At 32.6% G+C, this 26,540-nt stretch overlaps 2 protein-coding genes across 3 annotated transcripts; one reads left to right on the top strand and one right to left on the bottom strand.

Annotated features, from left to right (window-relative positions):
- Window positions 1-10,286: 10,286 nt before the first annotated feature.
- LOC104884591 (transcription factor MYB86) lies at window positions 10,287-13,742 on the top strand. Of its 2 annotated transcripts, none has more exons than XM_010669273.4 (3): window positions 10,287-10,570; window positions 11,608-11,737; window positions 12,959-13,737. In XM_010669273.4, exons 1-3 carry the CDS (start codon window positions 10,435-10,437, stop codon window positions 13,527-13,529), a joined length of 837 nt encoding a protein of 278 aa, XP_010667575.2. In that variant the 5' UTR covers window positions 10,287-10,434; the 3' UTR covers window positions 13,530-13,737. The 2 variants fall into 2 exon arrangements, with proteins under 2 accessions (XP_010667575.2, XP_048496131.1); XM_048640174.2 differs by having other exon boundaries at window positions 10,358-10,570; window positions 11,616-11,737; window positions 12,959-13,742.
- A 1,953-nt stretch (window positions 13,743-15,695) lies between these two features.
- LOC104884590 (transcription factor LAF1-like) lies at window positions 15,696-21,923 on the bottom strand. Its single transcript, XM_010669272.3, has 3 exons — window positions 21,427-21,923; window positions 18,820-18,949; window positions 15,696-16,499 (listed from the first exon to the last, which is right to left on the bottom strand). Exons 1-3 carry the CDS (start codon window positions 21,554-21,556, stop codon window positions 15,905-15,907), a joined length of 855 nt encoding a protein of 284 aa, XP_010667574.2. The 5' UTR covers window positions 21,557-21,923; the 3' UTR covers window positions 15,696-15,904.
- Window positions 21,924-26,540: the final 4,617 nt, after the last annotated feature.

The raw sequence follows: 26,540 nt of genomic DNA, 5'->3' as shown, positions 1-26,540 counted from the left end.
AAAAACACAGAGTTGATTTACTAAGATTTCTTTTTTGTTATTCTTTTGGTGTCAACGTTGAATATACTACTGTATTCTTTAGGGGGAAACAAAGCTGTCCAAGTTCCATTGAGTTCTTGCTTATGCAGTTATGCTATCTCATTTAGTTGACATTTGAACTGTATCACATTATTCTTTATCAGAAGAGTTAGAAGTAAATGATGCATCATCTCATTACAATGGCATATTATGTTGTCGTTGATATAAACTTATAGTGTTAGTTGCCACTATTCCTCAAGTCAATCGTTGTAACCAATGAACTGTGTTACGTGATCCAAGAATCAAGTCAGATCCGTACACTTGGCGCAGCTGAATAAGTAATAAAGTAAACAACTAAGTCTAGATTATCATGAGTATTAACTTAATTATTTTAGATGTCTTTATCAGTCTTAATCATGTTTTTTATTTGTAGTAGTTGAGATCATCAAGATAATGATTATCCTTTCTGTACATCTGTAAGGGAGAAATGCTGTAAATATATGGAAGATAAACCAATTTATGTACTTGATATAATGAAATATTGATATGTGTATTCTGTTAGGAAGCATATATTAATATAAGATCAACTGAAAGCAGTTTAATACATTAGAGAATCTTAATTTATGACTTATGTAAATAAGTCTTGTATATCCACTAATATAGTAGAGTAGTATTCTTCGATGTAGTCATGTAGCATGTAATGTAATTGGTTGTAAGTGAACATATTTTTGGTGAAGGAATCAGCTCCATTTTTTTTTTTGTGAACGAAGTTAAGATGACAATTAGGATACAAAACATTTCTTCTCTCAAATTTGGTTCATCTGATACTACTACCTTAGTTTTACAATGATTTATGTCAGGGTCTAACATGATAACTAGTATAATGGGCTCGCGTGTTGTCCCGAGTTGGTATTATTATTCAAACTTGATATGATTTTTTTTCCTTTCCCACTAATATATATTAAGGAAAATCAACATTTAAAAAGTACAAATATAATAATGTGGACACTTAAAGCATAATTAAAAGTTGGTTGAGATGGTAATTGTGTTATGTATAATAGCAAGAGGTCATGGGTTTAAATCTGGTTGCAAGCTAATTTTACTTTTGTTAATTGACATGACTTATGTACACATTGAACAATTCTAAGGGAGTAATAGAGGTGACACTTGGCGTGTATACATTGTCGCGCAAGTCTTTTAATATATTCGTATAGATTAGTTGTTGATTTGAGTTAAGTAACAGTTGAATGGATGAGACTTAAATTAGAGCAGTGTAACATAAATTGCTATATAATTCGCAGTTCACCTAAAATAGGCAAAAAATAGCCTAAAATAAACAACAATTCGTTTTTTTTGTGTGCAATTTGCACGTAGATTAAGGAATTATGTTAGAAAGTGTTCGTAATAGTTTTTTCCCTTTCCTAAATAAAAGCATGATTAACCAATTTTTTTTGTTCTTGTTCTTTTGGCTACTTTTAAATGTTAACTAGTTATTAGGCCCGGGCTATGTTCTGCGTAAGAAAAAATTTCATTTATTAATATAATACTTTATGATAATAACACTAAATAAAATTTAGCCTAGTGGTTAAAACTTTAGTATATGTACTTGAGGTCTTGGGATCAAACCCTATACTATGCAATTTAAACTGTTATTTATGCACACCTTTTAATAGATTTGCATTGAAAATCTTTTGCTTAAGTATACGATCTGCAGATGCGGAAATTTTGGGATGAACGTACTCCAATAGTCTTCCATAATTTTACAGAAGTTGTGAAACCCTAATTCTTCAAAAACCAACACAATCAACATACTAGAAAACATCACCATCTAATAGATGGGAACTTTTATTGAAAGCAAATATATAGGATTTTTCGGGGCTTACCACTGGTTAAGACACCAGTGGTAGCCCCTAAGAAAAGGATGAAAGAAGAAGAAGAGAAAGAAAGAAGGAAGGAGAAAGCTTTAAAAAAGTGAAAATCCTAACCGTGGAGGCTAGGAAGAAACCCTCTCAAGAAAAAACCTAGAGGGAACAAACTCTCTCTAGAAAACTAGAGAGAGAACCGGAAGTTTTCTCACTTAACAAGTTATACTGATGATTTCCTGTTAAAAAATTTTCACAATAATTATGGGCCCATAAAAATTTGGCATTTATCTCAGGCTCTCAGCAAAGAGAATAATTGTGATGTTTAGTACCTCGTTGGCTTGTTTTGGCTTGATCACCATAAAATACTAGATAGCGTTTTGTCCAAAATATGACATTTTTGTTTTCTAACTAAGCACAAGCAAGACTTGATGATTTTAATAGAAGACGAGGGAAGCTAATACTACATATCATATCTAATATCTTCAATATATAAATCATTTGCTTTTCCCATAAATAAAAAAAATTATAATTTGCTTTACCATTTTTTCATGTGCTCTTTGCTACAAGAACAATTTCTTTTAATGATAGCAAAAAGAAAATTTGAAAATATACAAATTATTAAATAGACGTTCTCTTCTCAATATTGGACTTGAATACAACTTAATGATAGTAAATGAGTAATATACTAATATATTTTCATGTTACAAGTTATTTTACCTATCAAGTTTTCATTTAAAATAATAGTAAAATATCAAATTAACTTTGTTACATTGTAATATTTGTAAACTCTGATATGTATACGCTGATATGGGGACATGTAATTCAATTAATTTCATAAAAAAATTATAAACGAATTATACGCAATAGCACAAGGTATTACCCGGAACAATGATTCATTTTAATTTAAAAGTAGGCGGTATTTTAACCAAAAATATTTAAACAACACTTATGTTTGTGTAGAATATAAATATTGCAGGGTTGCTTTCATAATGATGTTTCCTCTTCTTCCCCCTCGTTGTTTAATACAGTAATGATAATGTAGAGTTTGTCAGGAAGTTTCATCAGAAAAATATTGTACTCGTAGTTGTCATTTGGAAAATAAAATTTTGTGAACCTGTCATTCACCAGTTCGTTAGAAAACCAAATGGTTTCATTTACACGAGGCTAATGTATTCATTGTCGGTTTTCTATGATTAGTACTCCTTCCGTCCCATAATATAGTGCTCACTTCTCATTTTTCACAAGAATTAAGAAAAATGGAAAGAGTTTTAGGATTTCACAAAAATATATATTTAAGTAAATGTTTATTGGGTGTTTTTGTTTTGGAACTAGTTTTTTTTCTTCTTTTTCCTTTAAACTAAAATGAAAGAGCAATAAATATACCTTGGAATGGTGTAAAACAATTAATAGGGGCACATATTTTAAAAGAAAGTAGGGGTATTTTGGAAAGTTTTATGTAGAAATGAAGGATAATTTAGTCCAAACAAATTGATAAGAAAGAAATAGGCACAACATTTTGGGACACCCAAAGAGGAATGCAAGCACTATATTATGGGACGGAGGGAGTATTACAGACTAGATTAGCTGATTCATGGTAATTATAACTATGATGACATATTTTACATTGCATCAAGTCTTTGTTTTATTTATTAATCACAATCACAACAACGATATAATATCTTTCAATTATTGTAGAACTTTAAGTATGATTCATCATTTCAGTGAGCGAGGTACAGCTCTATAGAAACATAGGAAAATAATTTTTGTTCCAAGTCTTCTATGTTCTTAAACCCTGTTCTTTTAAACTTATTCTAACTGAACTAAACTAAATTTATTTTGACTGAACTGAACTTAAGGGCTTGTTCTCTTCGGCATAAAACAGCTGAATTGAACTGAAAATAAGTTGGGGAGAACAGACCCTAGTCCCTAAGTCCAAAAAAACATGGCGTTAATCTCTTTTAATACAATACGAAGTTATCATCAGAAAACGTAATAATATCATACACTTGTATTTTAACAGGTTACTTCTATTGTATTTACTCTTGCATTTAGCTCGTCACTAGTAATTAAGTTACTACTTACTATGACCAAGCTTGCTTAGTAGAGTTGGTGGGGAACTTATCTTGTAACTTTGAGTTCACAAGTTCGAGCCCACTACCTATTTGTGCTTGTGGGTAAGGATTCCCTTAATCCTCCTACTCTCAAGCGTTGACCTGTGTAACCGGGCTGACTCATTTGTGATAGGTGCTGAAGCCAGGCCCGTTTATGAGATTTTGGAAGCCAAAGGGCAAACTTACATATTAAGGCCCTAATTAGGTCCAAGTTTTTTGAATATTTGATTTTTGGTCCAGACCAAAAAAAAAATTTGGTCCGCATTTTTTAAAATTTTGATTTTTAGTCCAAATCACGAATAAGTTTCTTTTTCGGGTTTTAAATAATTTTTATAGAAAAATTAATTTTACAATATTTTTATGTATTTTTTTATGGATATTATATCAAAAAATGCCTATTCTAGCAAAACCGCCCATCAGAGCCATTGTTAACCATTGGTCGTTAAGGTGTATTATTAAAATCTCTATATCTACCGCTGTGGCAATCGGAGCATGATTGTGTAACTAGAAGTATAGAATAATAGTCAATATTTTCATAAATAAGATAGAAAGAAAAATCATTACTTTTATCTCGCGTAAATAAATATGGTGATGTTTACCCAACTGTTTTTCCTCATACTTCAATAATAATAGTAAATTAGTAAATAAATAAAAAACAGTACATTCATTGTTTCTTCTCTCTTACTCACTACTGTTAGTGTGTCACAACCAAACATTATGCCAACTAATTTTGATTTTTGAGTGTAATCCAATTATAACTAAGTATCCAGTCATGCAAGTAAAATTATACACTGATAGCTAAAAATTGTTTGACAAACGTAAACTATCACATCAGATATTTCAACATCCTTTTCCTTTCCCTATCAAATTTCTTTTTGTACTTCTAATAATATTACTCCCTCCGTCTTTTTTTATTTGCTACATTTTGCCATTTAGGGGTGTTTCAATTTATTTGCTACATTTGCAAATATTTTCATATATAGTACATAGGTCCCACTTTATTTACAAATTTCCATCACTCCTTCTTGATTTTGTAAATGTTTCCATATATAAACATAGGTCCCACAATTTACCTATTTGCTTTTTTATTAATTCCATTTATGTCAATGGTCCCCACTCCCTCCTTGGTCTTTGTGAAAAAGTGCTTGTAGCAAATAAAAAAAGACGGAGGGAGTATTATTTTAGCAAGGCACATAAACAACTAAGATATTTACATACCTTGTATCTTTATAAATCTGCTTTACAAATGAATTACTCATCAAAAATGTAGAAATGACATGAATATATTCCTTCCTATGTGAAGGCATTAGACATATATGTATTATCTTTATTTTAAAGTTTCATTATTTTGTAGTTCATTTGTAGTAATGTTTTTCTTTAATATTGTATGATTAGAGGTATTAGCTTTGCAAAGACGACAAGAAAAATTTGGACTTGAAAAGTCTTTGGGATATAGTGTACGACTTATCTATGCGTAAGTCTATTCGTTTCCTTTTTTAAGATTTTTGATAAAATTATCAAGCATGATGAAATGCTTACAAGATCTTTTATTGAATTGATTATATATAGTAACAGTCATTTTTAATCACGTTGACACTAGCCTGAAGCATGGTCCTTCATCTTATCAATGGGATCCCAAAGGGGCCCAAAAAAAAGTTACTACTTACTATATTTAATTAATTTTGTATTATAGGCGTACTTAGGGGGTGCTTATCGAGCGAGCCGAGCCTGAATAGCACTAGGCTCGGCTCGAGCTCGTTTAAAATTTCTCAGGCTCGGCTCGGCTCGTGAGCTCGCCGAGCTTGGGAGAGCCGAGCTCGAGCTCGGCTCGTGATGGAAATTTGGGGCTCGAGCTCGGCTCGCGAGCTCGTTTAGGCTCGGCTTGCGAGCTCGTTTAGGATCGGCTCGCGAGCTCATTTAGGCTCGACTAATGAGCTCGGCTTGGCTCGAAGTAGGTGAGCTTGTTCACTCACCCATCATATGCTTTTATAACTTGATTTCCCTCTTAGCATTGCTAAGATTTCAATGTGGGACTTCATGGTTTGTTAAAGAAAAACAAACTCACTATCCCCATTTCAATGTGGAACTTTAGTTTTGTTTAAGATAAACAAACTCATTCTACATATGCTTATATAACTTGGAATCCCTCTTAGCATTGCTAAAATTTAATGTGGGACTCCATGTTTTGTTAAGAAAAAAAACTCATTATACCCTTGTTTTGTTTACATATGCTTTTATAACTTGAATCCCTCCTAGCTTGTTAAAATTTCAATGTGGGACTCCATGTTTTGTTAAAGAAAAAATTATCAAATATTTTAAGTATTAAATAATCAACTATTTAAAATTATACTTTATTTCCTCTATGAAGAAAATAAATTAAAGTATAGTTTTTGTTTTTCAACCAACAGGAGATACAAAATTAAACTTTAAGTTGAAGTAAGGAATAGTAGCTATTTATAAAAAGAATAAGGTTGATCCTTGTTTTCTTAACCAATGTGGGACTTTAGTGCCTAGTGGAGTAGAGGTGAAGTTGGATCACAAATTAAAATATATAATTTGTAATCTAAATTAAAATATAAATTAGTATTAAATTTTTTTTAATATAAAATATTTTTTTAAATATAATATTTTTTAATATAAAATAATAAACGAGCTGCTCACGAGCTTTATGAGCCGAGCTTTGCCTAGCTCGGCTCGGCTCGTTTAAGTCTCGAGCCGAGCCGAGCTCGAGCCGAGCTTCAACGAGCCGAGCTTTGACCGAGCCGAGCCCGAGCTACTCGCGAGCTTGTCAGGCTCATTATCACCCCTAGGCGTACTTCTAACCCGACCCAAATGTCTCATGGTCATTAAAATTTCGATCCAGATCTTACTATCCTATGATTCTTACGATCCATAAGGACCTTATATGTTCGATCCTGTACGGGATCTTAATTTTGTAAGATCTTTCGATCCTACCCAATTATAAAAATTCACATGGTAGGATCTTAATATGATTTTACGATGCTACAATTATATATATGGCAAGTAGGAAGAAAAAAGATATTCTGTATTTTTTAGTCGCAACATTTGCTTTTTCACATTTGCCGAGGCGATTATTTGAATGTTAATATCTCTTATATTGGGTATAAGTAAAAATTATTAAAATTTGATATTTGGAATTTTCGCATTGAGATGAATCTAACAAGACTCCACTTGACTATGTTGTTTCTTATATAATAATGTGAGATAGTTTAACAAACTTAGTTGATAAATAGTGGCACAAAATTAAATGATGCAATTAAAAAAATATAGAGGTAGTATATAGCAATTCAAATGCATTAAGAGTATATCAGACTTTTTTTAAGGGGGGCATTATCTTTCTCTCCCCTTTCACTTATATAATAGAGATTAAACTACTATCATCATTTTGAGAATGAAACAAGTTAATATTAATGTGCAGAAATTCTTAATATTAGTTTTTACTAAGTTGTAGCATAATTATAACTATTTTACTAATTTTAGGATTCCAATCTTAATAACATTTTTGTATCTATATTCTTTCCAGATGGTGACCTACTGACCTAGTCTTGTACTTGCAGAGACTTATATATGATCCAAGAAAAAAATACGGTGCAGGGTTGATAAGGAAAATCTTCATGAGGTTTTTACTTTTAAGTATGAGGTTCTTTTCTGAAGAGATGCAACTATGGGGTATTAAAACACTGGAATATATAAGATGAAATTAAAAGGAATTATGTCATCGACTTTAATGCAATTACTAAATATAATATGGATCGTATTATGGAGATAATAAATTTATTAAATTGTATCGTCTATACGTCTTGCTAGAGAATGCTATAGAACTCCGTGTTAGTAAATTATAAATCCAGAGCCCAATTAAACGGATCATATTAGGTCACACATAATTATTTGGATCAATAAAAGAAAAACCTAGAGTCCGAAAGGGCTCTAGGGTGGCCGGCCAAGAGGGGAGAGGAAGGAGATTTCTAACCTAGCTAAATATACTTGTACAAGTAATCACAAGGATAAGATACAAGATCTCTTTCAATATTCTTCTCTCTCTTATTCTTTGAAAAGTCACGGTTAACTCCAAGAAATAGAAGAAAAATATTCTTCCTTCCAACTAGCATTGCTGGAACGTTGATCCGGAATGGTGGACCAAGTAGATGAATCACATTTGCGGTTCTATCTCCGGATTGTAACAAATTTCGTGTAAATCAAGCTTCAAAGGCTAATTCTTAACAATTATGTGATCCTTGATTGTATATGTATGTGATCTTGTTTTAAGTGCTTATGAATATGATTCATGAAATTCCGCTTATAGTACTTAAATCCCCACAAGAATTCCTAAAAATAGTTACCTTAAACGAGCACTTCTGCTATGTCACGTACCCGATACGATACATATCCTGTATGCCTATATGGGTACGTCTGCCTATTCCTAAAATTTTAAAATTTGTTATTTTACATTCTTATACCCGAATCGAAACCTGTACCAGTATTCGTCTCTGTACAACCTAGCATAAAAGTGCGTCGACAGATATACGAGTATAGAGACATGTATTTATGTATGAACCAAAAAATACAGTAATCTGTACTCTGTAGTAGACTAGTAGTCCAACATGTGGTGTCTTTTGAATATATAACCACTTCAAGAAACAAAAGGTTGTTATTGACTGCCATCTTTATCTTGATCAAGTATATAAATTAATTGCGCAACAGGGCAAAGGTTATAGTATTGATCCAACTTCATTTTTTTTTTTTTTTGGTGTTTGCACCCGGTTCACCCTTCGGGCTACATCCGGATTGAGGCCCAGTTCGGAATGGTTAGGTTCCATTCCTCTCCCAAGGGAGTTGCGGATTTTACTGATAAAAATAGAACCCACTGTTCTAAATTTATCAACTTCAAAAATAAGATTAAATATAATCTATTTATCTACAAAGAAAACATCCCTAGCAGAATTTGACTACCTAAGTATGACAGTAACCCATGTCAGATACCGGGTAGCTGTCCTGTTTCCTTCCATATTATCACGACTTCACGAGGGAGGATAACACACTATTAGCTAGCTAGTTCTCAGCTTGAGTGACCAGGGATAATGGTGTAATTTCATCAAATTAACAAATATACAAATAGGTATTGATTTATTCCCCTCAAAAAATAAAAATAGGTATTGATTTATAAATGATAAGTATCTTAATTACATAAATAAGATGATTTATAGATAATTGGTTCTTAAACAACACAAAAAAGGATTCTTATAAATATTCAATTGCATTTTTGGGGGGAAAAAGATAATGCTAATTGATGCAATTTTTATTATTTTTCAGTTATCACTGATTTTTTTTGGACAAAAAGTAAGATTTAACACACATATACACAAGTTGATTTATAAATAACAAGTACTGCTCTTATTGCACTTATGATCAATCTGTCCGATAGTATGAATATTTGGCTAAATTTTTATCCCATGAATTTAGTGGAGGCACTTTGTAACGTCACTCTATCTTGATGAGTTGATTCTATAACTATCGTATATTTGTTTGACCAACTAAAAATTCAGCCAACTAGAGTTTTTTTTTTATCCTAAGCTAACACCTACGTCATATGTGGCTATGGCCTATGTTACACACTTTTTATTGGCTTCAATATATGTATCAGTTACTCAATACTTAGACAATTCATACATCAATATGGATCATATATAGAAATCTATATCAAAATAGCCGAATTTGATACTTGAACTAGTAGTATTCGTGTCTAATAAGAGTGCGTGGATTCGAGTAATATAGACAGTAAGCCAATAATGTACACAGTCTCTAATCAAACAAACTTTAGTAAAGAGTCATATTTTTTAATCCTAGTAATTACGGTTGTGCTGACATCATCTTGAAAACCATCACTGTTATGATTCTCCAATAATTAAGTTGCTAATTAGTGAATCTAAACTAAGAAAAACAAGTTTTTAATTGATTTCTACAGCTAAATTTTGTATTCCTTTTTCTGTTTTTACTAAATAACTTATACTACTATTGTATAAGGAATCCTAAGCAAAGACTAAGTTTTTGTGGTCCAAGGGCCAATTAGAAATTACTCTAAAGGCAAAAGTCCCCTACTCCCCTATAAAAATATAGACATTCACAAAAATGATTATAACAATGGCTTTTAACAAACTAGAGACAAGTAGCATTTGTTTTGTTGTTTACTCATTTAAATGAAATTTTTAAAAAAGCAAAATCATGATTATTATCTTTGTGCTAAATGACAATTAAGATACAATAATCTCATTATCTTTTTTTCCCTTTTAAAATAGAGAAAATTTGGGCGGCTGTATTTTAAGTCATCTTTGCTTCATATTCCAAGCAAAAGGGCTGCTTGTCCTACACTTTTATTTCATTATTGACCCTAAGCAGCTTGTTTTTCTTACTAATTTGCAAAAATGGGGTTGAGATCTTCAGAAAAATCAACAAAAAAGCACAAAAAAGGATTATGGTCACCTGAAGAAGATCAAAGGCTGAAAGACTATATTCTTCAGTATGGCATTAGTTGCTGGAGTTCTGTGCCTCTCAACGCTGGTAAGTTAATAGTTTGATAGAAATGCTAACTGAAACTAACCATATTCATTCAGGTTCTTCTTTCTTTTTTGCATTCATCGATTTACTTATTAACTTGCCTTCTCTTATTCTTACATATCATTGTTCTAATAATAAACACGTAAATGAAATGCGTTACTTGGATTCGAGTACTTTTGTTCTACACCAGTATATTTTCAATTGTCAAACTCGTTTATGACAAAGTGTTTATACCTATGTGAAAGTCCAAAAACCCGACATAAGTACTTGAGGTAAAATGAAAAGTCCAAATAACATAGTATATATGCGTGGTTATTGTGTTTAGTATTTATGTTACAAAAACACGTAGTACTTATGTTAAGATACACAAGTATGAGATAATAGTGTACGTCCGTTTCTTTGGTCCATAACATTAGTATCCACATATATGTCAGTGTGTTTTTTTATATCTAACAATTGATACCTCGGGATGATAAGAAGAGTCCAATAACGTAGTTTAAAACCATTTGTGTAGTATGTATGAGTTAAGCAAAGTACTTTTCATCATGAAACAATACATGTAATGTAACAAACATATGTAATTGCGTTCGTTGGTCTGCATACCCATTTTTTTTTACTGCGAATTACGTAACATACTAACATTAACATGACATGATGGACAATATTCTCTTTCAACAACTATTACAGGCAAATTAAATAATAAACGAAAAATTGATATGAATATCCCAACTTTTATTTGTCTTTTCGAAATAATCCAAACTTTGAATTATTTCACAATAATTCTAATCTTTAAGGGGACAATCTCAAAATAAGCTAAATTTTTTTTACCTATACTAATCCATCTTAGGTCTATAATATACAAAAAATTAATACTTCGGATTATTTTGAGAAGGTACCTCCTAAAGTTGGTATTATCCGAAAATAATTCAAAGTTGAGATTATTTCGAGAAGACTTGCGAAATTGAGATTATTCATGTCAATTTTATTGTAGCCTTATGACTTGTGAGGCAGCTATACATATAATAACTTGTCTTGTTCAGGGTTGCAGAGGAATGGAAAGAGCTGCAGATTAAGATGGATTAATTACTTGAGACCGGGATTGAAACGAGGCATGTTTAGCACACAAGAAGAAGAAATGATTCTGACTCTTCACCAAACCTTAGGGAACAAGTAAGTTTCTTAACTCCTCTCATTTTCACCTTTGAATTAAAAAGATGCTTAATCATTTGTAATTAGACTAATGTTATGATGTATTATTATTCTGCAGTGATACTTAATTACATTTCTTTTAATCTTGTTCAACGTCTGATAGGTCTGTAAGAGTGATTAAAAAGAATTCAGTTGATTAGGAATTAATCTTTCATTGGCTCCTCGAATATGTCCCCATCTTACGGAAATATCTGAAAAAGACATTATTATAGTACTTGTGTTTAAAGTTGGTGTTATATTAGATTTTCCAAAGTGTTCATATGTAACTTTTATCGTGTTATATTTTATTTTTCGCTAGTCTCATGCACTCTGGTTACATAGTTTTTTTTTTTTTTTTTTTTTGAGGGGCTCTGGTTACATAGTTGACTATGAGATATTTAAGATTTAGTCAAATTAAATAGCCAAATTCAATTTGCAAGTCATCTTGAACAAAAAGGACAAAATGAAAAAACAAAGGTCTTGAAATCTATTGGTAGAAGTAAAATACTATATAGGTGATATCATTGGATGTTCCACATCTAATCTAGGAATAATGCTAATAGAATATGTTAAGGAAAAGGCTGTACATACTTTAGAAGTTGTTAGTTGTGTTATTTTGTTGACTGTTGACGTAAATAATACTAGTCTTCTATGCACGCGATGCGTGCGAAAATAAACAACAGATCAATAGCGTAATAATGTATACGAAAAATTCATAAAGTTCATTGTATATTTTTCTTTTATTTTTTGAAACCCAATAAATCAAGAATGATGTAAATATTTTGGTAATAGAGGGTATAATGGTAAAAGATGGTGAATTTTTATTTTATTACTCAAGAGTATAAAAGGATTTACCATTTTCGGTGTCTCCCTCCTCTTCCCTTTCCAAAATATAGTTTCCATTTCTATTTTGAGAGTCAAATTTTAAAACCTTTGACCAAATCTTCTTACTAATGTATACCAAAAAACATATTCACGAGGGATCTTGTTAGATTCGTCTCAATGTGTAAATTCGTAATATCAATTTTTTATATTTTTTTACTAATAAGATCAGATAGAAGATACCGTAGGTCAAAGGTATGTCTTGGAGACTGATCGAAACTAATCCATACGACCTATTTTCCATCTCTATAATTATGGTATTCTCAAATAGGGGATGAATTGATATACAATAAAGTTAACCAATTCTATGCAATTGAGCAGATGGTCTCAAATAGCAAAACACTTGCCAGGAAGGACAGACAATGAGATAAAGAACTACTGGCACTCTTACTTGAAGAAAAGAGCAAGTATTTCTAGAGATGCTGAAGCTACTTATACAGAACCTAAATTTGCTGATATCTCAAACACAGAAGAAAATGATTTTCTGGTGAATCAAAGAAATACATCTTTTGAAAGTGGAGAACAAGTACAAACTCATGAAAGTTTTCTACCCAAACTTGCTTTTGCTGACTGGCTTCCAATTAGTAACAATGTAGGGCAAAATGGGCTAATTAGTTATCAGTTAACTTCTGAAAAAAATGGTTTTGGTTGCACAACAGAGAAACAGGATGAATTTCTCAATGGTTTTGGGTATATTAATGAAGCTGGCTCGTCGTCGAGCAGCGACAAGTTTTGTGAGGATGGTGGAGATGATTTGCAGAAGGGAATGCTGGATTCACCATTTAGGTTCAAGGATCAAAGTGCATTAGGAAGTGATTTCATAGAATTTTCTGCTGCAGATATGTTATATAGTGGATATTATTACATGTCTAATAGTGGGATTTATTCTTAATCCACTAGTATTACGGTGTTTCAAGGTAGTGTTGGAATAACTCCATCTCGGAGATGAGCAAAATCATCCAATCTCAAACATGTCAGCGCGATTAACCTTAAAAATTCTTGTCTAACGGGGAGGAGATGAGCCAGACATCATTTTATGTACAAAAAGCACACTATATAAACATTTATGCGCTATCTATCATGTATACTATATAGGAGTATCGTATGTTCATGAATCATGATGCGTGCTCAAGTATATTTTTAAGTTTGGAACTTGAATTTTGTGACTAAATTATTCTTAACCAAATTCTCTAGTCTATGAATCTAATTTTCAAAAAATGCAAGTAATAAATTTGGTGCAACACAAACAAAGATGCAAGTTTATATTATATGTATGAAATTGGGCATACATGAAAGGTTATTGATATTCCAAAGGACCAAAAACTGTAAATTGAACATCTATTAGTCCAAAAGGTCAAACATGTAAAACCATACATAAAAACGAAATTGATCATAAAAATAAAAACCAAATTGATCATAAAAATATAAGAACAGGACAAAGTTTTTGGATTTCTTAATAATAATTCAAATGACATTGATAAGAAAATAAGGAATCTAACACAGTTGGAGACTTGGGAGTATTATATTAGATTTTGTTGATTGGGCAGGTAAAGTCGTTCCAAATGCTTAACCAATCGAGAATCAACTTTTGCAAAAAACAATTAAAACCGTTATAAACTAAAACCTAGCTGGAAAGAGGAAGGTTTTTTTTTTTTTTTCTGGTGGATATATTCTGACACAGGCTAGTTTGCCAGCATGGCAGCTTGAATGTTCTGTCACTGTTGATGGGCTGCTTCCGTATGCTTTGAGGAGAAACTAGTAGTCAACAAAAAGTTTGACTATTTTTTTTTTCTACGTGGTGCTTATGTGTTTTTCGAAATTATTTGTCATATCCAGTTTTTTTAATTTTCCATATTATACTCGTAAATTTTCTAAACATCAACAAAATACCCTTACTAATAGAAAATCCTACTCTAAAATCTCACTTAGTCTTCAATTTATTAGATCATATCTCAAACCTTAGTCAACTAACAAGGCTAAAAAATCCAACTCTATGCCCACAGGATAAGAAAATCCCAGGTGCATAAGCGTATTGTGTGTAACGTTAAGGAATCTTAGGGGTACAACGTGAAAAATTCAAATACGTCGGGTATAATTTAGAATTTCGAAAAACACAGAAATACTATGTGGAAAACCCAAAAAAAAAGTAAAATTAAGGTCCATTTTTTGGACTTATTTTCAATTCAATTCCTTTTTGCACTTCAGTTTTTCTCAGTTTAATTAAGTTCAGATTCTCTCAATCCAAAAACACAGAGCATAAATAGAACGACCCACAAGATTTTTTTTACTGCTGATTTTCTGATTAGCAGATATTATTATACTGTTTTTAGTCTCTAAAAGCTGTTAATTGCTTAGTTAATCATTTGATTTCCAAATTGTTTCGCTTCTGTTTTTTAGTTCACTGGTAAAATATTAAAATGTCACAATTGCATGAGCATGGAAAGCTTAGAGCTAGCGTTTTTTGAAAACTTAAACAATATCTTGCAACAAACTAAATCATATACTTCCTCCGTTTCATATTACTCGCTACACTTCTCAATTTACGGAATCTTAGACAATTTTTGGAGAAGAGAGAGGTAGAGAGTAAAAAGAAAAGGGATCCATGTGGGAAGAGAGAGATAAAAAGAGTTTATTGCCCAAAAAGAAAGTGTAGCAAGTAATATGAAACTTCCCACAATAGAAAGTGTAGCGAGTATTTTGAAATGGAGGAAGTATAAATATGCTCTAAACGGGAGTTGAGACAAAGTAAGTTCTGGTAGACGATGGGTATGCTGTGTTACACATATTTTAGCTGCTATGTGTGTCATTTTAGCTCTTCGTTGAATTTGAGTATGTCTTTACTTTTATCTGGTGGATCTTCTTATCATTTACCAACAGTATGTCAAGAAATCTATGTTTTTAGGCTAGTAAGTAACTAGACTCGTTGCAGGACCGTCTCGAACTATATAGAGGCCCTGTGCGAATTCATATTTGAAGAATTCAATAATGTATAGCTCATCCATTCATGATTCTTCACTTCATACAATCATATTATGAAAAGAGTATATAAGGGGCCCTGTGCCATGAAACATGTTGAACATGATAAAAGCCGACCCTGACTTGTTGTAAGGAGAGGAAAGGTCTGATTCAAAACGAATAAATATGTACTGCCTCATTCTTATTTCTTATTGTATTAGTCCACCTCATACCCAGAGAAATAACACTAATTATGCAATAATTTTTCCAAGAGTTGCTTTTGATTTTAAATGTAGTATAATCTAAAGTCCCTTATATATACATTGAATTACATTCTATGAAACAACTATTTGAAGTTTCGTTCCCATATAATAAATCGCTAAGTTGCGTTGTCTCTAAAGTCTGATCTTCAATCTTGAACTGTGAATCAAATATCGCATGTTGTGCTTCATTACGTAACTCATCATTGCTACATGATCCTTCATTGTATGTAACTCCTTGAGGAAGATCTTCTTCAAGATTCATATTATAATTGATAAGATGATCAATATCCTTAATACTACTGTTGTAATTAGGATATTGATGATAATCTTGGAAGTTAATTTGCTCATTATTAATACTATCCAAGCTAAACCAATCTGCAAAGAAAAGTTTTGGTAGGAAACTTTTATTGTTGCTAGCTAATTGAGTGACATCCATGGGATAATCTTCTACCTTTCCAAATGAATCAAGACTCGAAATCGTCGTATTTGATTTCATTGGTGATTCAATTTCTTCAGTGAACTGGGTTTCTGAGATGGGTTTAATTTTTTCTGTCTTAGCAACCTTCTTCTTCAGATATGAGTGCCAAAAGTTCTTGATCTCATTATCAGTCCTCCCAGGTAAATGTAGTGCTATTTGAGACCATCTATTAGAAAAAATATTAAAGAGAGACATGATTAGATAATAGATAATAGAATATGTCTACACTTATTAATTACTACCTCCGGTCTTTATTAGTTTACCCGTATTCCTTTTTGGATGTCCCTTATTAGTTTTCTTTTGTTTATATTTTTGGAATGTGACCATTAACTTTCCATCACACATACATTTAACTCTAACATAAAATAATAGTTTCGCTTTCCTTTTATGTCTCACAATATTATTTCTCCTAAAATTTTGTGAAAAAAATGGGTAAACTGATAAAAAACGGAGGAAGTATATATGAAAAGAGAATAATGAGGTTTAAATATCTGGACAATGCATTGTGGGCCAAATTTCAAGGTAATATAAAGAGCTCAAATAAGGGTCCAAAGCCCAATCATACTATAATTAAGCCAATCATGACATGCTATCTACTTCTTCATAAGTAATAATCAAGGGAGAAATGTATGGTAATCAAATTTAAAAATTTTGCAGACATTAGTTAACTTAAATTAGGCATTGGATATTTGGATGTGCCTTCCTAGTAACGACTCTAGGACTAGCTTACATGCATTGTGTGCAAATGATTGAGCCAAGTTTTTGTTAAAGATCAAGTCTTCCTAAGAACTTGCAAATTCAGTTATTATTAAGGTGATTGTTTAATGTTTATAACGGGGTGTTTGGTTCATATAATGGTATGGGTTTGGAATCAGGAATGAAACAAGGGTGGTATCGGTTTGGAACTTGATACTTAATACCTTGTGTTTGGTTTCATTTAGGAATGAAAAATCTTCTTTTATTTAATACCTAGAGGTAAGGTATGAGCCATACCCACCTCCCCCCATGGGAATCTAAACCCCATACCTTATGGGTTTGAGGTATGGGTTTAAAATTTAAAAATAAGTTAAACAAACACTAGGTATGGGTTTCGTTCATTCCAAACCCATACCTCATACCTAAAACTAGTGAGCCAAACACCCCCTAAAGGTGATATGAGGAACAAAGCTAAATATTACATTTTTATTTGGCATGTATTTCTTTGATTAATAGGTTATTTGTTAGACCAGGTCGACATAACGTAAAGTAAAAAGAAAATATTTCTATGACTTTGTTCACTTCATCTAATTTTTAGTCCACAAAAAGTGTTTCTATAATTGATTGACCTTGATAGAATATACTCCAATATTGTCCTATACCTATTTAAGATACACATCAATCCTAAAAGTTATACATTAGCGTAAATTAGGTACAAGACAATATTTGCGTATATTCTATCAAACCTGATTTTAGTAATTATTTTTTTAGCTGAAACTAATTATTGTTGATTAGAACTCTTTTCATTGTATATCTAGTGCTTTTCTTTGATGTAGTCATGGTGATTTTTACTAATTAAAAGTGAAATTACATTAGAAAGTGATTATAAATATTGTTATCAACCCCTCATGATTTTTTAATTGAATTAGCCATGAAAAAATTACCTTAAAAGTGTAAGTGCTCATTGAATTAGCCATGTATTGCCTAGAAAATGTTTCTATTTCCTAGCGAATATTACAACGTATTGCTTCATGAGGCTTTTTTTTTAGGGATGATGCTTTTGGTTAATTACTATACAAATTACAATCATACTTCTAATTTAGTCATAATTTAGGGGTAAGAGATAACCTAGTTAATGCTTTGCCAAATTTAGTAATGGTGGGTATTTGGTTTTGTTTCTCATTAGGTTGGCATTATAGTAGCTGGTAGCATTTGTCTGCATGTTCAAATATGGCTTGATGCCAAGAGTAACTTAACCTAGGAGGAGACTGCCAAAATAAAGCAACTTTAATAAATAAAAAAATTGACATTGCATTGGTAAATTCATGCCCGATATAGACGTATCCAATGAAACTTTATTTTATTCTACCACATAATTTAGCCAATTTCATGGAAACCACATATAAATTTATAATCATATAAATCAAGTTCTTGCCAATTGCAAAAAGTGTCATGAATATCTTTCTAGAGAAATAATTTTGTAAAATCAACTTTATATGGTGATGTAATGTATAAAAATTATTAAAAGAGACGGTCTAATTTTAATATAAAAATAGACCTAATCACTAAACGAATTAAATTAGTCACCGAAAGAAATTAACCTAATTACTATTGCTAATTCTCTTTTTAATATTAGGCTTACCATTGCTTAATTTTAATTCAAAAGTAGGCGGTCTCTTACCAGACAAACTCTGTAATGAGTTAACTCTTACATTTGAAAGGATTCCAATAATAAATGCAAAGTTTTGGAATTTATTTTTAGAGTGAGATATCATTTAAATTGCACTTACTTATTTCCTAAAGCACAATGAAGGTTTAGAATTGTGTCCTCTTCTTGAGGGCTTAATGTGCCTCGCTTAAGTCCTGGTCTTAAATAATTAATCCATCTTAATCTGCAGCTTTTTCCACTCCTTTGCAATCCTGAAAATTTAAATGATAATTAATTTATGAGGAAAATTAAAGTAAGAACAATTTGATGATTTTCATATACTTTCTTCGTTTCGTTTTAAATACAATAAATAAATATTTTGTATCTGACAAATAATACCCCTTCATTACATTTAAAGAAGGAAGTAACTATCTTTTAGAAAATTCTAAATTCTGAAGACTAAGAAGAATGATGAGGTAATTATTCTCAGATAAATGTCAACTTGAAAAGCAATTGGAGTAATTGTATATTTACTTTTTATTAAAAATATTAAGTCATTGTCACAATCTTTTGCTTGTACACTTTAAATTCTAGTTATTTTTGACTCAAGATGCTGTCTTACTTATTCTAATAGTATGTTCTATTCTGGCCAAAAAGAACCAAAAGTGCTTGAATCATCCTTCGTTTGTGCTCTCAACATTAAGGTCCTTTTTCTAATGAACTAAGGTGCATTTTCTAATAAATTAAGGTGGAGGGTAAAATTTTGCTATTATATATTTTCTGCGCTTTTGTTTTCTGTTAAAATCTTTTTGTGATAAAGAATTAGTTAAAGGAGGAAGTATAATTAGAGGAATATAATTTAGTTATCTCTCCAAAAATAAATATCCACATGAATCATTCTTAATAATAATAAAAAAAAAAACAAAAAAGAAAATTGCCACGATCAAACTCCAATTATCCATAATCAGTTCATACATAGTCTCAAGTCTCAACCCCTAATAAGTTGCCCCTCAAATAATTATGTAATTTCACTTTTTTGGTCAAACTTATAAATTATTTACCTTAAATCCTTTTTTTATAATTTTTATAATGTTATAGTAGCATGCTTTTTTCTTAATTCTTCTAAACTTGTCGTTTATATTAGAGTAACATTATATGTAAAGGGTATAATGGTCTTTTACTAGTCATAGGTCTGTATGACTGTATTGTAAACCCTATATATATATTGAAGGTCAGGGTTAACCATATCAGGTTAACACAATCATTATATCAGGTTAACATAATTATTCTCCACATTTCTACAGTTTAAACATAACAAAAACTGATGATTTTTAATACTATGTATATCAAGATATTAATGATTAACGTAACATATTGGCAATCATGGAAGTTAAATCTACAACTATTTGAGAACAACAAAGAATTAGATACTTCAATAAAAGAAATCCCTTACATCTCTAAATAGCTCTAAAATAATTTTCTATGGTTAAATATTGTAAAATCTAATCATAGACTACAGTACTTTATTAAATCGACGTCAGTCGTCATGAAACTATAAATATCTAAGGAGCGAGGGAATAACCATTAGTACGAATGGTGAAGCTAGCGAGAGTTTTCTTAAGCAATATCGTATTCAAGTTTTTCTTCAAAATATATACGCATTACTCAAATGACACCCCAAATTATTTTTTTGAACATACATTATTTGTTCTTATTGAAAAAGAAGTTTTTAGAAATTAGCTATGATTAATTAAGCAGCTTGGAAATGGTCACATACTCACATTACTCATAATGCAGCTCCCATTTGCCTCTCTCACCAATAATTAAGACATGCATTTCAAATAACTTAAGGTAGTGTTTGGAAACTTGTATTTCATTTCAAATAATGGAATTGAAATCTTGAATTTAAAGTTTGTATTTCAATTCCTAATCATTGTTTTGTAAAGGGGGTTTGATAGAGGAGAGAGAAATAGAGGTTTAATGGAGAGAGAGAGAAAAAGTGTGGGTTTATTAAAGGAGAGAGAAATAAATATTAGAAAGAAAATGAGTGAAGTTGATATATAGATACTCATGAAGTTGGGATATGTATGGGGAGAGAATTTCAAATGACAAGGTAATAGCTTGAATTTCAAATTCCACTAATATAAGCTTTTGATAAGAATTTGAACAAATTCCATGATTTCAAATTCCATGCCATCCAAACACTAGATTTCATCCAAATCCAGGATTTGAAATGAAATCTTGCTATCCAAACATAGCATAACCGGATAAAAGCTCAATACTTTTGATAATTAAAAGACTCAAATATAAGCAACACTGGAGAAATGGGGCCATATATAAAAGAAAAATGCTTAAATATAAAGACAAATTAGTTTTTTGGCTCGAGCTATATGCCTATGTGTCATGTAATTATAATTTTTATTTATAATTATCTTACTTTAAAATTATAACATCAAAACGTTACTTGGTTTAGTGGTGAAAACTTTAGTATATAAGATTAAAGTCATGGGATCAAATCTTATACCATGAATCTATTATATGTGGATTACTTAAAGCAAACACTCAAAGTCTAAGGAATAGACGCATGTGTAAGAGCATATAATTCTACGTTGAACAAGGCTCTGTTTAATTTTCAAGTCATCTAAAAATGACCAAAACAAAATTACTATAACAACAATATAGGGGTATGCAATTAAAAAAAAAACTAGTAAGTATAATAATTATAAATATTCTCTAATAAAAAATGTACCTGCATTAATAGGAACACTGCTCCAACAGCCATGGCCATGTTGAAGAATGTAATTTCTTAAGTTTTGATCTTCTTCAGGTGACCATAAACCTTTTCTATGCTTTGTTTTGTCCAATGATTTGTACCCCATTTTAAGATATAGTATTTTAACAAGGTAACTACTAACGGTAAATATAATAATTAATAATATAAATCACTTTATTTGAAGAAAAGCAATTGAAGAAATTAAAGAGAATAAAGATGAATGAAATTATATTAGGAAGGCAAGTGAGAGCATTAAGCTCAAAAGTTGTAAAGAGAATGAGAAAGCTGAGGCCTGCAGGAAGAGAAAGATGATGTGTGTGGAAATTGAACAGCCGTCCTTCCTTTGGAATTTAAAGCTTAGATTAGCCGATTTTATGAATAAATAAATCTTATACCTATGACTTTTTATGTGGAGAAATATGTATATTTATGGAATGCTTTCTATTACTATCGTTGGACAAGGTCTTGAGTTTTTTTTTTTTTTAGGTGAGGTACACCTTGGAATATCTTTTGGTATATAATTTTCAAGAGGAAATTAATGTAAGCATTTTGATCCTTATAAAAAAAAATTATATAGAAAATGTTAGGTCGAATACATGTATGTAGTTAGCATTTATTGTGCACTTTAGCGTATATAGATTTGAATGACACATACTTAGGGGTGTAAGTTCGGTTTTTGGTTTGGTTTTAGATCAAAACCAAACCAAACCGAAATAAATTCGGTTTTGGAATTTCCAAACCAAATTCAAACCGAAATTCGACTCAATCCAAACCAAACCAAACCAAAATATGAAACCAAAAACCAAACCAAACCAAACCAAACCGGATTTTTTTATCTTTCAAAATCCAAACCAAAACAAACCAATTTTTTTCATATTCCAAAATCCAAACCAAACCGAAATGAAATTAAATCAAACCAAGATAAAAACCAAACCGAATTTAAACCAAACTTTCTGATAATTTGTATTTTAAGTGACAATATTTTAGTATTTTTGTAATTAATATTTAAAAAAAGAAACACAAAAAAATAATAGACAATAATTCGGTTTTTTCGGTTTTCCAAAACCAAAACCAATCCAAACCGAAAAACCGAAAAAATAATTTTTTTTGAATCCAAACCAAACCGAATTTCAAAAAAAACCAAACCAAATTACTAATTCGGTTTGGTTTGGTTTGGTTTGGTTTGGTTTTCGGTTTTTAACCAAATAACTTACACCCCTACACATACTTCACGTAACGACAATAATATGACATGCTTGTCATAAAATGCACAAATAATGTATGTTTCATACAAGTGTTTTTATGTGAGGCAGGCGTCATTAGGAAATCATAATATGTGGTATTGTTTAAAGTTTTTTGTCAGAAATAATTGTTTATATTTACTTTTTTGCGAAAAATAATTTTTTAAATTGTTTTTCAACTTACAACCTTAAACCAATTTTTTTTTTTTTTTGAAATGAAACCTTTTTCGATTTTCCGTCATTTCTTATTAACTTCTTCCCAATGATTGTCAGTTTGTTTTATCCCTTCTCCTTTTCATTTTATTTCCCTCCTTCTTACCTTAAAGTAAACAAAAAAATTTTTCCTTGAATAATGCTAAAAAGGGGATTAATTCCCAAAATGTGCTAGAAAATTTTTTATTTCCCTGCGTACCGTCCACGTAGGACGGCACGCGAAAAAATTTTTTTTTTTTGTTTTAACGGAGGTAAACCGCTACTCGGAGTAGCGGTTTACTTCAAACAAAACCGCTACTCCGAGTAGCGGTTCATTCACCTAAACCGCTACTCAGAGTAGCGGTTTTAATGAGTGAACCGCTACTCCGAGTAGCGGTTTCCTCCCTCGGGTAAACCGCTACTCCAGGTAGCGGTTCATTCATTAAAACCGCTACTCAGAGTAGCGGTTTTGTACCCACTACATAGCTCAGCCAATTGTTTCCCACATAACTGGCCAACTGCCAGAACGCCAAAAAAATTCCACCAATCCCAAACAACATCCAACCTGCAATTTCAAACAATTATCCAACCTCCAATTTCAACATTATCCAACCTGCAATTCCAGCAATTCCAAACAATTATCCAACCTCCAATTTCAACATTATCCAACCTGCAAATCCAGCATCAAATTCCATTCAACAACACCAAATATAAGCCACACATTGATCACTCATCACCAACTCATACACATTCAAATGTATGTAAAAAAAGTTTAGTTACAAGTTAGAGTGAGAAAATAATGTTAACTAACTACATAAACACTAAATGAAACTTCTAAAACCCTCTCTTCTTCTTTTGTGAAGGTGTAGATGAGCTAGGTGTGGTTTCATGAGTCTCTGCAATGGCATCAAGAGAAGGGGGAGTAGTGTCAGAACGTCGTCGATAGGCCCTCTGAGTGACTGGAGGTGAAAGCAAAGCTGATGTGGTAGATATATGGGCAGCAGACGTAGAAGATGTAGAAGTCGATGTATATCCAGCAGAAGTAGGCACGCCCTGTACGATGTGGCCATGTCCAGCTCGGCCAACAGCATCAACACACAGTCCCCTCATAGTCTGCAATGTCTGCGCATACAAGTCACGCACCATATCTGGAGGCAATGACTCAGAAGCCTCTAGCACAGTACCGCACCTATGAGCAATATCAGATAAAGTATGTGCCTGAATAGAAAGAAAAAAATACATATTATATAGTTGTATAAATAAATAAAAGTGCAACTTAAAATCAGTTAACTTACCAATACTATATCTGCAGACGCAGGCTGATAATGTGTAGAAGGTGGTCGCCTCGATGGATTCGTCAGGCGTAACCTCGTGATGCGACGAAACCATATCATATACTCGTCAAAGGCAGGAGTACGACCACTAAAAGGAGTGCCCTGAACTATGTGTCCCTCGCGCTCATCCCAATGTGCAATGTAAGGTCGATGTCTGAGCGGATAGTTCTTGTTCTTCGACCTCCGATCTATGGCATGAAGGGTTGTGCTCGTATCAAAAGGTGCGGGAATCGTCTGCTCGAATCCAAACTGGCGCATAACTCGACCAGGGAAATGGAACTCTACAATGTCGAAACAGATAAGTGGGGCCATGGTGCGCCATACATGTCGATCAGCTCGACATATAGCAGGTAACAACGCCAGTCTCGCATCAGTATATGGCTGCCAAGTCATCTACAAAAAATAGAATCTTACAAATATTAGGCAAAAGAAGAGTCTACCAATGTATATAAGTTAGGGAAGTACGACCCTATGTACCTGCTCGTCCGTCTGATGGTCAAGTGCATCCCTGTAGTAAGGAAGCCCACCTGCTGTGTGGGACCTAGTGATGTGTACTCGAAGCCAACTAAAAAGAAATATACGTTATTATCCATGAGAAAAATGAATCTAAAAAATGTCAACAAATGTGAGACATTGAATATTACCTGACAGCTAAGGGGTCAATCCCCGGAACATGCTGGGAGCCTAAAATAGGAACAGCCTCGTCAAACTGTGGAGGTGGGTCCCGCACCCTCGAAATCCGAGGTCTGCCAATGTGTATGTGCTCCCATGCCCAAATCTGTAACAACAACACAGGGCCACCTAACTCCCTCGCACCCCTATGTGATGCCCGACATAGCTGCCGATACAGGTATGCAAGGGTCGCACTACCCCAACTATATGTCCCTGCTACGTCGAGATCAGCTAAAAGCGGGAGATAAAGAAGCTGGACTGCATCTCCACTCTTGTCGGCAAAAAGAATGGAGCCCATCAATGCAAGAATGTAAGCCCGGGCAAATCGCTGGACAGTCACCTCATCAGCATCATTCGGCAACAAGAAAAAATGTTGCCGAAGCAGTGATCGGTAGACATCTTGCTCCTTTTAGGACACCATTAAACACTTCAGACATGTTGGTGGTTTGCACACCATATCTACACCCACCATCATGATGTAGAGACCATAGATGAAGGGGAATGTCCAACAGATATCTAGCTGCCTCGACATTAATGGAGCCAATTCGATCCATATAGTACAAAAACTTCCTTTTCTGCCTAGCATATGCAGCTTTTCCGAATAGGTTCTTGATGGCAGCATTCTTATACTTCGAATTCAAGTTCGAAGCAAGATGACGCACACAAAAGCGGTGATGTGCATATGGTTCCTCCCAACCACTACCAGGCTCATTCATAGCTGCAAGGATACCCCTATGACGATCAGAGATGACACACAGATCCTTTCTATCTGTGACGGAACGTCTAATGCAAGCTAAAAACCAAGACCAGTCCTCCGTGCTTTCTTCCTCCACAACAGCAAAGGCAAGTGGGAATAGCTGGAAATTAGCATCTGTTCCCATAGCAATCAATAATTTGCCTTTGTATTTCCCGTACAAGTGAGTACCATCTATAGTGATAAGAGGCCGACAATGACGGAATCCGGAAATGGAGGGTTTAAAGGCCCAGAAGACCCTCCTAAAGATGTGCGTAGTAGGATCTTGTGTTGGGATCGTACTCCAGTAAACGACAGTGCCTCGATTGGACTCTTTCAAGGCTTGCAAGTACCTCGGTAACTCTTGATACGACTTCTCCCAATCACCAAAAATATTGCTGATTGCCTTTTGTTTTGCTAACCAAGCTCTCTTATATGTTATTGAAAATTGATATTGGTTCTTCACAAAAGTAAGGATGGACTGAACTTTGAATGAAGGATCAGTCCTAATGAAATCCTCGATAAGATCAGCAACGAAATCTGATGAAATGAGAGGATGGTCTCCACATGTTATGTCTCCTAAACAATTGCTTGCATGTGGACCAACATATCGTACAATTTTGAATGAGAACGACTTAGTCATGATTGCACGCAACCTCCATGGACAGTGACACACTTCCTTTCTAGCACATTCAATGACATACTTTGTGGGCTCTGACTCTAACACCCGAAACATCTGGTTTCTAGAGATCGACCATGCTTTCACAAAATTCTTTAATTGCTGCAATGAGGCGAACTCTTGTCCTATCTCAAATTCAGAAGCCACAGTTAATGAACCAGTGACATTCCAAGTCATCCATGAATCTATTAACCTTTGATCAACTTCGTCAACTCTAAGCCAATCTTGTGAAGGAACAC

Source organism: Beta vulgaris, chromosome 3, assembly GCF_026745355.1.
Source record: "Beta vulgaris subsp. vulgaris cultivar EL10 chromosome 3, EL10.2, whole genome shotgun sequence".
Lineage (NCBI taxonomy): Eukaryota > Viridiplantae > Streptophyta > Magnoliopsida > Caryophyllales > Amaranthaceae > Beta > Beta vulgaris.
Note: the sequence above shows the minus strand (reverse complement) of the source record. Positions and strands in the feature narration are given on the sequence as shown.

Bases quoted from the DNA above. Each gene is read 5' to 3' on its own strand.
- LOC104884591 (XM_010669273.4), top strand. From the start codon at position 10,435: ATGGGGTTGAGATCTTCAGAAAAATCAACAAAAAAGCACAAAAAAGGA. The intron at 10,571-11,607 runs GTAAGTTAATAG...TGTCTTGTTCAG, and splicing joins TTCTGTGCCTCTCAACGCTG to GGTTGCAGAGGAATGGAAAG. The intron at 11,738-12,958 runs GTAAGTTTCTTA...GCAATTGAGCAG, and splicing joins CACCAAACCTTAGGGAACAA to ATGGTCTCAAATAGCAAAAC.
- LOC104884590 (XM_010669272.3), bottom strand. From the start codon at position 21,556: ATGGGGTACAAATCATTGGACAAAACAAAGCATAGAAAAGGTTTATGG. The intron at 18,950-21,426 runs GTACATTTTTTA...TTAAATTTTCAG, and splicing joins CAGTGTTCCTATTAATGCAG to GATTGCAAAGGAGTGGAAAA. The intron at 16,500-18,819 runs GTAAGTGCAATT...TTTTTCTAATAG, and splicing joins CATTGTGCTTTAGGAAATAA to ATGGTCTCAAATAGCACTAC.